Consider the following 12886-nt stretch of genomic DNA (forward strand, 5'->3'; position numbering starts at 1 on the left):
ATTATACAAAATCTGGAAAGATTGGGTTGTGTCAAAGTAACAAACGATGAAACAAGGATGATAACCTCAATAACATGCATAGATCTTATTTTTCATAAAAATCTCAAAAACATTTAAATGGACTAGCAGACTGACGATGGACGAGAGGAATATGCTAAAAAACGTCGCTTACAGTGTCTCAAATAAAAATGGGCAAATGTTACAACGTATGGCCAAACTATCCCGATTAAAGTCATTTTAGAAGGGAATATGACGTCATTCGGCATATTTTGGCAAAAAAGTTGACACATTTGTGCACTTTATTTTGGACACACTATAAGCTGCTGCTTCACTAAAGAATGTTCATAAGTCTATCATATAGGTAGGAAACAGACCGACAAAGTGAGATAAATTCACTACAATTACAAATGAACACGATATTTTAATTCTTTGTATCATGCCTACCTTGTTCCGGGTCAATTATAACAGGTGGTACAACAGCCAAATCATCTTTGTTATTGTAGAAATACACCTCTTTATTAGTATCAACCTAAAGGAAAACTTCAATGCAAGAAGAATAAGTAGTAAACGGGAGGTCACGTAGAATAAAATTTTAAAATTCTCAAAATTTTTGAACTTAGAAATCTCAATTTCAAATCAATTCCTAAACGATGTCACCTTTAGATTACTATCGCCTACGCCTATAGAGGCATCAAGGGGCTATTTTAAAAAGAGGGGGCCACAAACAGGCAATAAGGACTAAAGGGTTGGTTGTCAAAGGGCCCTTGATGGGCAGGATTTCGTTTAGGGATACACCTTAATAAGATATCTGTTGTATCCCATCCTCTGTAGATTGTACAATTCTAGACGGAGGAAATATTCAAATTCAGCCGCCAATATTGCGACTGATCAAATTTGAAACAAAGATTTAATCCATTTCGGTCATGGAAAGAAAACGAAGTTGCGGATTTCATCGTATTTTCACAGTAGCTTTTGAAAGTTTATTTTAGGTTAGGTTAGGTAAATGTTAATGATTGCGCCGCAGGGTTATAAAATAAGGCCCGCACGGTTAGAAAATATAGCAGGCAGGGCCAGAGCCCTCCGCAGAGGCTAAAGATAGGAGAAAAGCTACTGTGAAAATACGACGAAACCCGCAACTTCGTTTTCTTTCCATGATCCATCCTTTTTAACGATCTTAATTTCAATGAGTTTTAGTTCAGCCGAATTGAAATGTCGTATTTTTTTTACTAGTCATGGGCACTTGTAATTATATAATTGTGTAGCGATCAGATCATACATCACCTTAATTGATCTGGTAGCGGATATTTGACTGCTGGTATCATCAGTATCCAAACAATCCACTGCAGCTGTATCATCAATGAATTTGACTCAAGAAAAATTTTATCAAAGAAAAGGAAAAGCTAGAGACGTACAAGAAAGAGAACTATCCACGAACCAGAGCAAGTGATTCTAAGCATCATCCAGCATTGACCCATAGTATTTTTTTTAGTGAATATACTAGTTTTATGTTTAATATTTGCTTTATCGACTAAAACAGTTAGGTTTCACTTTCTTTGAAAAAAACTTTGAAATGAAAAGCAATTTTTTAAAGCAATATCATTAAATGCTTTGTTGAGTTCAAAGGACAAATTAAATAACACTGCAGAAAAGCATCAAATGTAGTAAATTGCAAAAGTACATTAAATACAAGATACCAATCCTTTTTCTAACTATACATTTTTAATCACAATATTTTATTTTGTGTCAAAGCTTTTACACTACAGTTTGAATTCATCAAAACATTCGATGATATTGCACCAATGATTATCATTTCAAAGTTTTTTTTCATATAAAACAATGGTGAAACCTAACTTTTTAGTCGATAAAGCAAATATTAAACATAAACCTAGTATATTTACTAAAAAAATACTACGGGTCAATGCTGGAAGATGCTTAGAATCACTTGCTCTTGTTCGTGGATAGTCCTCTTTTAATTAGATTTCAAAATGTTAACTTTATGAAACATTTTCTAACGAGTCACACATATCTTTAATTAAAACAGTAACAGGCCGAATAATTCCAACAGATTCATTTAAAACTACTTATTGTTTTAAAATCTTTAGTAATTAGCGATTCGATTTTTTAAAAATTGACTGTCTTAAATCCAAAATCTTAATTACAGCAATACGAATTTTAAGTTATTATACTAAATCCTTTTGTTTAGTTAGCTCCACCTTTAATATTCGCGGGAATTTGTCGGTAATACGATGCTATACATGCTTTTTAAGTATGGCCGACAACCGGTTCTTATCCAGCGGATATTAATCTTTTTCTTAGCTATACTGAAAAAATATAATCATACACATCTTGTCAATTCGTGAATGCCTTCGTATTCGGTTGGGCTCATCAAGATTTCCTGAAACGGTGGCAGTTTCTGTGACCCCTGCTCCACCGTTGGATTTGCAGCATTATTAGTTACAGCAGGAATGTCGAAGATAGACAAGTCGTGGCCTGAATTACCGTTTTCACCAGTGTCATCAGTGGCTTTTTCCTCTCCAGAGCTGGTTGCTAGAATATAAGATTTGCCTTGGTCCATTTTGATTATTTCAAATGCAAATAATGCTATATTCTAAGATCGAAAGATAAGTCGACAGTTAATCAAATGATGTTTAAAAGTCTAAAATCCATGAATTTTACCTTTATCTGGTCACTTTAACAATTTAAGAATGTAAGTTGTAGAATTGAATATATTATTACTTGGATGTTACACAAGTTTTCAGCAGGCTAAAATAACAATACCCCTGATCCACACCCTTCTACTAGATGAATGAACTGGCCAAATTAACAATTTTTCCCCTATCATAATATCCACGTATATTCTGTATCCATTGCTGTAGACTATTTTTAAACTGAAAACATTATCAAGGACAGCTTTCAAGTAAATAATATTCATGCATACAATCGAAAAAATAATCTTTACTTTTTGGCTTACCTAAAATATAAGACGTTGTGATAACTATATGCCTTTTAACTTTTTACAAAATGGCAAAAAAACATGATTAAGTAAAACCAAAATTTCTTTATGCTTATTCATTGCATATAAAAAAAATTTTCAGCATTGCACACATTGTTTAGATTATTAAGTAGAATTTCTAAATTTTAACTTTTTAATCTTCTAGCACAATCATATTTTAATTATACAATTATCAGACATCTAATCACACCAGATGTCAAAAAACATTATATTCAGAAAATAAACATAACATTAGGTAATATAAAATTTATTACCTATTAGGTATAATTAAACATTTGTGGTAAGAATAAATTCATGCATTACAATATTAAAATAATTCGAAATATTTACATATAAAATGAAAAATTAATTACAAAACAGAACAATACTGTTGTACTCATTGCCATTAAAATTAAATATTTACTCTCTCTCTAGGTATTTCTTATTACTTCAATAAATATCATTTTGTTTAGCTTTTGATTTTAATTAGCTCCGCCAATAATTGACGTAATCATCCTTGTTAATAGAGGTAACATTACAATTAAAGATTACATAGTATTATCAGAAATATCCACGCTTCTCTTTTGTAGATTCTCAGAAGCTTAAAAAACCGCGGAATTCTTCTTGGCATATTTTTGTACAGCTTGGAAGACACTTGTTCTTGTTAAAATAGTTTGAACATTTTCTTAAAACATTGAGACTTAACTCTGCTGCGTGGCATGCTTTAGTAATAAATATTTTCTTATGTCTTCTTCGAAGACCGTTACTTGAATCCCAGCAATCCTAAAAAAATCAACAATTTCTATTATATGTAATAAACGTGAATAAAAAGATTTTTGAAAACAAGGATGACAACATCCAATATATATAGCACAGCATTTAAATCAAACGGTAGAACGAACGAATTCTATTTTCTTGGACACAAAAATAAGTAGTTACCTGAACTTTTGAATTTATCTGCTCTAGACTCGGAACATTAAGTCAGGTTCCAACAAATATGTTTCTTCTCCTAAGACAGGCAACTCAAAGCCTAAAACATGAGAAAAAAATTAAAATGAAAAAAGAAGCAAAATTCAAGTAAAGCTGCAAGGTGCTAAAAAATAGGGCTTTTCCACAAAGCCTAAAATAAACCCCCCTCCCCCTACTCTATTTCATATAAAGGATATGAACCCTCGGCATAAGCATTGGTGATAGTGTTTTCTTGGTAACATGTTCGAGTCAGGAACACGCCGCATTAGACTAGAGGCGTTAAAATTGTTAATACCAATCAAGTTACATAACTTATACTAACGCTGAAAAACAACAATTACTTTTTGTTTCCCAAACCTACATATAATATGAAGGAATAAATTTTTAGTTAGCTTCCTGATCTTGCATGGGTTCATCTTCAAGACTTCATTTCCTCCATTATCATGAAGCTTAGGAATAGCATTGACCAACAATTCTTCTTCAGCCATTGTTTTATTAAAAACAAAATTTAAAACTTCAAAGTCAAAAGATTCATCTGTAATATAGAATGTTTGAGTTTTTATAGGTTCATATTACTAAAAATAAATCACATAATCTCATTTTTTACAACGAAAGGTAGACCCCCAATATCACGAAAAAATCGGATATTACTAAAAAAATTAAAATTAATTCAGTTAATGACTACACCTGCTATCTTACGTATTACAGACATGATTCAAACCAAGGAAGTTTATAGGCCAGAAAATCATCACTAATAAAAAGTCAGCCGATAGACGGACAAAGTAACTTATATGTACTGCATACTCAATCGTTTGGAGAATCCTCACAAAAAAACAGCTGTCATTGATTAATAGAAGCCGAGAAAATCTCGTTTCCTCCTAAATGTTTACATTTAGATTTAAACCTTGCTATTTAAAATAAATTAAGGCTAAATTCATTTAAAATGAATTAAACACTTTTAGCAAAGTTCTCCGAAAGGTCGTTTCGTCATCATAAAAATTCCCGCCGTTTCTCCTTTGTTTATTGTTGTAATCAGCTGTGAACAATTTCAAGGTTGCCAAATTTAAATAATCATATTCGCAAATGAACGCAATTTGTAATTATTTTTCCTTCAAAACCTTATATTTGTCTTAGATAAAATTATAGGGATAATCCTAGTTTAGGAGTGGACATACCCGGTATCATGAAAATTAAACCCCCCCCCAGGGGTATGCATCTATTTTGACACCCGGTGTGTATCAAAATGGATACCCCCCCTATGCGTCATTTTTGACCCCCGGTAAATGTCAAAATGGACACCCCCCTACATATCAATATTACCCCGTCCCGGATTTTAAAAATTTTGTTAAAATTTTTGCCCCCAGCCAAAATATGGTTGATTTATGCATAAAAATGACCCATGCAAAATATTTTTTCTGTAATGCAAAAATTGCGACGGTACAAGCACTGCAAAGTTTTTAAAATCTGCAAAAAACCTTGTTTTTATGGCATTTTTGGGGCTTTTGTACCATCCCAATTTTAAAGATTTTTACAAAATTTCAATTCACGTGTGTTGATATATACCTAAAATTTACCAAAAAAAATGGGGGCAGTCTCAATTATAACATATGAAGGTGTAGCAAGTAATCTTCCAAATACAAAATTGTCAAATTGCATACATATATAATAGGGTTGGGCCGGATACTTTTTGGACTGATATTGGATATCTGGCTGATTTATAATGCCGGATATCCGACATCTGGCCAGATATATAGCAAATATCTGGTAATTTGGCCGGATATCTGGTTATTCGGCCGGATATCCGGTAATTTGCCGTATACCAAATATGTTGCATTATAAATCATCCGGCTAAAAAATTATCCGGCCTACCTCTATTATATAAGTATGAAATTTGTTTGATACACAAAACTATCCCTTCTGTAGATTAAACTTAGCGGTTGAAACGTTTATACACTTAACTTAATAAACCAACCAATTAAAATTCAATAAAATTCTTAAAAGTTGTTAACCTAATGAATTAGAAAAACAATTATAAAACTTTGGGGACAAGTGAAATAAACAGTCCAATTTCCCCTCCCTCTCTGAATTATACCAGAGTGTACCAAAAGTCTAATAATAACTAGGGAGGCAGAGCACAATGGGCTGTTGATTACACTAGTCCCCGAAGTTTTAAAAACTTTTTCATTTGTTTGCTCAACAACTTTTTGATTGTTTGAAATTTTAATTGGTTTAATAAGACGTTCCAACCACCTATTGTAATCAACAGAAAGGGTAAGTTTGTGTATAATCATGGGGTATAAACGTCCATTTATCAACCATTGTCTTCTCTATCTAGATCCCTGTACCCAAAGTCTAATAATAACTGGAACACTTATATTTTTATTTCATAACAAGAAATAACATGTTATTCAAGAATCTAAAGGGATAAGACAATGTCTAATAAATTGATGTACATCCCCAATAATGATACAAAAAATTATCCCTTCTGTAGATTAAGACTAGAAGTTGAAACTTTTAAACACTTAACTTAATAAATCAACCAAATAAAATTTACTGAATTTCCCCAATGTTTTAACCCAAATATAAGAACACCGTTATAACACTTTGGGGACTAATTTAATAAACAGCTCAAGGTCCCATCCCTCCCTGAACTATACAAGAGTGTATCACATGTCTAATAATAACTAGGGAGGGAGTGGACATAAAGCTGTTTAATACACTAGTCCCGGAAGGTTTATAATAACATTTTTTTTTATTTCTTGGCTCAACAACTTTGGAGACTTTTATTGAATTTTAATTGGTTGGTTCATTAGGTTTAGTGATCAAACGTTTCAACCACTATGTAATCAACAAAAAAGGGTCAGTTTGTGTATCATCATGGGATATACAAATAAATTTATCAGCCATTGTCTTATCCCTCTAGATTCCTGTACCCAAAGTCTAATAATATAATAACCAGAACACTCATTTTTATTACATAACAAGAAATAACATGTTACTGAAGGATCTAAGGGATAAGACTATGGCTAATGAATTGATGTACATCCCCATTAATAATACACAAAATTAACCCTTCTGTAGATTAAAATTAGTGGTAGAAACGATTGAACACTCAAATTAATAAACCAATCCATCAAAATTTATCGAAAGTCCCCAAAGTTATTAAGTCAACGAATAAGAAAAGGTTATTTTCAAACTTTTGGGACTAGTGTATTAAACAACCTATTTTATCCAACCTATTTCTGATACTTATTAAATGCAAATCTTTTCTATAATATGAGTCTGAACGAACTCCGTAAAGGTTAGCTCATTTATTTAATCTAAGCAAGTTGAAATTTTTTGATTGAAAACTTTGGTTGATGATTCCTGTAACAATAAGGGTTTAGAAAGTGTAGCAACTCTGCAATCGGTACTTCTGCTTTATAGCTTTAGTTTTTGATATATTAAGACGTAAGTTTAATGCAAATTATTGCCAGTTTCCCAAGTGCCAAGTCGAGCACATACAACCCCCCCCCCCCCATCTCCCGACCTTGAAAAAAGGAAGGGATACTTTCTAGTTTGTTTCTTAATTATATAAGGTCAGGTTAGGATAGTTTATATTTGGTACCAGGGACCCTTGCAAGTTAATATAAGGAGGGAGGGGTTGTCAGTGATCAAAAGACACTTTGAGGGAAAGCACCGAACATCTTTTTTAAGCTAAGACATCTTTTTCCAAAATTAACAGAGATAAACTAAAATAAGTGGTAATAACTGAAACATTCCCTGGATCTATCAGTAACTTTACTGTAAAGAAGAAACAATTGCATACATATATAATAGGGTTGGGCCGATACTTTTTTGGCTGGATACCGGATATCCGGTTGATTTCTAATGACAGATAATCGTTATATGGCAAATTACTGGATATCTGGCCGAATAAAAGAACATCAGCCGAATGACCGGATATCTGGCCGAATAACCGGATATCCGGCCAAATAACCGGATATGCGGTCGAATAACTGGATATCCGGCCAAATAACATATATTTGCCGGATATCCGGCATTATAAATCAGCCAGTTATCTAGTATCCGTCCAAAAAAGTATCCGGCCCAATCCTATTATATATGTATGCAATTTGACAATTTTGTATTTGGAAGATTACTTGCTACACCTTCATATATTATAATTGAGACTGCCCCCATTTTTTTTGGTAAATTTCAGGTATATATCAACACACGTGAATTGAAATTTTGTAAAAATCTTTAAAATTGGGATGGTACAAAAGCCCCAAAAATGCCATAAAAACAGGGTTTTTTGCAGATTTTAAAAACTTTGCAGTGCTTGTACCGTCGCAATTTTTGCATTACAGAAAAAATATTTTGCATGGGTCATTTTTATGCATAAATCAACCATATTTTGGCTGGGGGCAAAAATTTTAACAAAATTTTTCAAATCCGGGACGGGGTAATCAATATATAGGGGGGTGTCCGTTTAGACATATACAGAATGTCAAAACCGACACATACAGGGGGGGGGGGTCAAGTCTATTGAGGTCATTCCTCGCGCGAATTTCCTCTAGACTAATAATCATCTTTGACCCCAATTCTATTTCAAAGAGGGGAAAGGGTTGGTTAGGAGTGGTTAATACCTTGTTAAGGACTAGATAGAAGTAGCAGAAGGCTCTGATCACATATAAAAGATGATTAAAATGATAAAAGTATAGGATAAAATAGTTTGGCCTTTGTTTATAAGTGTTTGTTATGTGTTTTTAATGCCTGTATGGTCATATTGTAATTTGGCAAGTCTAAGTTTCCTTAAAACTTGGAGACATCTATGTGTGAATTTTTAAACTAAACAAATATTTTAACTTTTTCTTGATTTTACTCCCAATAGATGTAAGTCCCTAGATAGAGAATTAATACAGACCAATAGGTGAATAAAAAAACGTGATTTTTAACATTTTTTTGACTATACTTTTAAAGTAATGTAATGGCTATAGAATAACGGCCTTTTTTGCTGTTTTCAACGTTGTTTTAACGTTAAAATCGTCAAATTTAATGCTATTTTTAAGCTAATTTAATAGGTACAGATAAAAACCAGTTTTGAGAGAGTTTATAATGCTGTTTTCTTATCGTTTTTAGTGCCTTTTTTACGAAAGCGATAACTTTTTTCGTATTGCTTCGATATTAATAAAAATTTTTGTGTGTACTAGAAACTACTTAAACTAACTATGTTTAAAATTTCATTGATTTACGATGAAAAACTACCGAGTTAGGGCCATTCAAAGGGGGATCGTGATTTGAGGAGATATTTTTAGTGTCATTTAGTACCTACGGACAAACATCGCATAATTAAAGGATTTTAAAGTTAAAAATCGAGCACAAAGCATAACATAGCGGCGATTTTCATTTGTTTGAGGAATCTACACAAAAATTTTCAGACTCCTATCTTTATTTTAATTGTTTTTTTTGCAAAAAAAGTTAACGTTAATTTTGTTGAAATTTAATTGATACGAAATTTAAACGTAAATAACCTACGGACAAACATCGCATAATTAAAGGGTTTTAAAGTTAAAAATCGAGCACGAAGCATAAAAGAGCGGCGATTTTAATTTGTTTAAGGAATCTACACAAAAATTTTCAGACTCCTATCTTTATTTTAAGTTGTTTTTTTTTTCGCAAGAAAAGTTAACGTTAAAAATGGCTTCGCAACCGATAAATATCCGCTAGATTATAATCGGTTCTCAGCCATACTGAAATGCATCATATTACAGACAATTTTCTCTCAATTAATAAACCTGTAATGAATAAGGCTAATTATATTAACAGGACTAATTGGTACCCAAACTTTTATAACCATTAGTAACCATTGGACTGTAAGTTATATTTGGTACCCAAAGTTTTATAACCATTAGTAAACATTGAACTTTAAATTACATTGGGAACCCAAAGTATTATAACAATTTGTAAACATTGGACTGTATATTACACTTGGTACCCAAAGTTTTAAAACCATTAGTAAACATTTCACTGTAAACTACACCTGGTACCCAAAGTTTTATAACTGATATCTTTACACCTAGTCTCATACAGGACTTACTCTAAATACTGGATTTTAAAGAAATATATAAAAGTTTCCTATAAAAAAGTTAAAAGAATTGTATTTAAACTTGTAAAAAAAAGAAAGGGATAATCCTAGTTTAGGAGTGGACATACCCGGTATCCCCCCCTCCCTATCCTGATTTTTTACATCACCACCCGTCAAAAAAAAGATTTTTGTGCTTCGCTACTTATGGATGTTGTCATCCTTGTTTTTAATTTTGTTTATCCAATAAAGATATTTGATAAAGATTGTTTGTGTGTGTGTGTGTTTGTGTGTGTGTGTGTGAGTGTGCGTGTGTGTGTGTGTCTATGTATGTGTGTATATGATAAAGATTTACTAATGGATCTAAAGGGATAAGACAATGGCCGTTAAATTGATGTTCGTACTAGGGTTGGGCCGGATAGTTTTTTGGCCGGATACCGGATATCCGGCTGATTTCAAATGCCGGATATCCAGTATCCGGCCAAATTACCGGATATCCGGCCGGATAACCGGCCAAATTACTTCATATTAAAGTATCAAAAAAGGATATAGTCCCTTTCGTAGCAACGCACCTTAAGGGGCGATTCGTTGTATTTTTAAAATTGCTTTTAATAGGTTATTTTAGATTAGGTTAGGTTATATTTGGTTAGGTGATTGCCCCGCAGGGCTAGGCAATTGGCCCCGCAAGGTTAGAGTCCCCTGCGAGGGACTAGAAATAGGAGGAAAGCAACTGTGAAAATACGAATAATCGCTCCTTAAGGGGCGTTGCCACGAAAGGGACTATACCCGCAAAAAAAATTCTTCATAAACTGGTGTTTTATATTATACTAGCGGCTGCGTCCCTAGTATCTAGGGATATTAGAAAGGACATGAAAGTGCAGAAAAATAACTTAAAACCTTACCATGACTTTTTTATAAAAATTAAACGGACTAAAACCACCCTGGGACCTAAAAAGGAGAACCATATTGAACCATATCGGTTCATCAGTTAGCGAGATCCTTCGCTACAGACAAAAAAAAGCTTACTACTTTATATAATAGGATAAAATTAAGGTAAAAACTTAAAAATTAAGTAACTATTAAATCTCCATAGCAAATAAATCTAATTAACTATTACTACCCTCAATATGTAATATCAACCCCTAACGGTTGGAGGATGGGCGGGGAGGTGGCGTTAAATGCCTGCCCCCCCCCCCCCTGTATAAAAGGTAGAGGGCTACAACTGAGTGACTTTCGAAATGTGGGTATGAAACTTAACTAAGAGTTGAAAATTTTTAATACCTCCTTCCTGGCGGGCACAGGATGCCAGCAAATCTGGTAAGGTCATTTAGGTAAAAAGTAAAAATATTTTTTTACTTAAACAAAGCATTTCATGTTATCTAATACTAAAATATCCTATAGTCGTACATCCTCAATAGATGTTCAAGTCGATTTCAGGTTCCAGGTATAATCCTGCAAGTTCTGAACCTCCAGGTCTCCAGAAATCTTTAAACGGTTTCTGTGACCGCAATTTTTTACTTGAAGATTTCAAATTTTAATAAGCTTTTTTATATATCTTCATGACTTATTACAATTTCATAAAATCCGTTGCCATTTACCTGCCAACCTTCGGTTTGCGGCTGGCAGCTGCCAAGTATATTGCCGGATATCCGGCCACACCGGATATCCGGCCCAACCCTAGTTCGTACCCATTGATGAAAGACAAAATTACCCCTTGTGTAAATGAAAATTATTGGGTGAAAAATTTGGATAACCATTAATAATTTAAGAGTACTCAAAGTTTTTTGTTGTTATATAATTTTGGGTACCAGTATAATTTAGAGTCCAAAGTCCGGGATTTAAAACTTTGGACAGTAAATTGATGTACGTACCCATTGATGATAGACAAAAATAATATCTTCTGTAGATGTAAATTATTGGTTGGTTAGTTTAGACAAAAATTGATGTACATCCCTTATAATAATAAACAAAATGATCCCTTTTGGTTGAAATTTATATGTGTTTCATTACTGCTAACCAACCAATTAGAATATAATAAAAAGGACAAAGCCCAATCTGTCCTACTTTTGATTCCTGTGACGTCATAAAAATGAGAGATTATCCACCTCTTTTTAAGGGTTTTCTTTCCCACTTCTCCTCTCATCTCCCTCATTTTTATGACGTCATAGGAATCGAAAGTAGGAAAGATTGGGCTTCGTCTAATAAAAGTTTTTTAAGCACATAAATAAAGGAGTATGTATCTAAAACTTTGGGCACCAGTTTAATTTACAGTCCAATGTCCCCTCCCTCCCTGTTTATGATACGGATATACAAAATCATGATAACCGGTGGACCAATTTGTTTTTTTAAATTAAAGAATTTAGATAATCATTTCTTATTTATATAAAAAGTAAGGATTTGTGTATGTCTAGGTGTACCGAAGGATCTTGCTAACCACTGAACCGTTATAGTTCTCATTTACAGTGTAGCTTCTCATAGGTCCTGGGAAGGTTTACAACTATTTTGTGAAAGGGTACCACGCACCACTCTTAAAAAAAAACATTTTATTTTCCAAATTCATCTTTTTAAAACTAAAATTCAAATCGGGGGGAGGGTCAATTTCCCCATCCATCTCAAGTGCCCTTAGAGGCGAAGTCGCTAGTTTATTATAAATTAAAAAGATAAAGTAAAATCTTTTTTTTGAGGGGGGGAGGATATGTGTATTTTTTTATTATGTTATTATGTAATGTTTTGTTATGAACCTTCCCAGGACCTATGAGAAGCTACACTGTAAAGGAGAAGGATATCGGTTCAGCGGTTATCAAGATCCTTTGGTACACAAAGACAGATATACACTGATTATGTTACTTTTATATAAAGAT

General features: G+C 33.0%; 2 protein-coding genes across 4 annotated transcripts in view; one reads left to right on the top strand and one right to left on the bottom strand.

Moving 5' to 3' along the window:
- Positions 1–12886, top strand: part of LOC145317328 (uncharacterized) — a 263955-nt gene that overhangs the window by 234639 nt on the left and 16430 nt on the right. The window lies entirely within an intron of this gene.
- Positions 422–4921, bottom strand: LOC145315478 (uncharacterized). Its single transcript, XM_080155461.1, has 5 exons — positions 4303–4921; positions 3932–4022; positions 2365–3775; positions 1282–1346; positions 422–529 (listed from the first exon to the last, which is right to left on the bottom strand). The coding sequence occupies exons 3-5, from the start codon at positions 2573–2575 to the stop codon at positions 422–424; spliced, it is 384 nt and encodes a 127-aa protein (XP_080011587.1). The 5' UTR covers positions 2576–3775; positions 3932–4022; positions 4303–4921.

This window comes from Acartia tonsa, chromosome 4, assembly GCF_053477335.1.
Source record: "Acartia tonsa isolate MP-2025a chromosome 4, ASM5347733v1, whole genome shotgun sequence".
In the NCBI taxonomy this organism is placed as follows: domain Eukaryota; kingdom Metazoa; phylum Arthropoda; class Copepoda; order Calanoida; family Acartiidae; genus Acartia; species Acartia tonsa.

Coding starts and splice junctions, on each gene's coding strand:
- LOC145315478 (XM_080155461.1), bottom strand. CDS start 2,575: ATGGACCAAGGCAAATCTTATATTCTAGCAACCAGCTCTGGAGAGGAA. Junction 1,347..2,364: donor GAGCCCAACCGAATACGAAG/GCATTCACGAAT, acceptor TTGATGATACAG/CTGCAGTGGATTGTTTGGAT. Junction 530..1,281: donor CCGCTACCAGATCAATTAAG/GTGATGTATGAT, acceptor GTTTTCCTTTAG/GTTGATACTAATAAAGAGGT.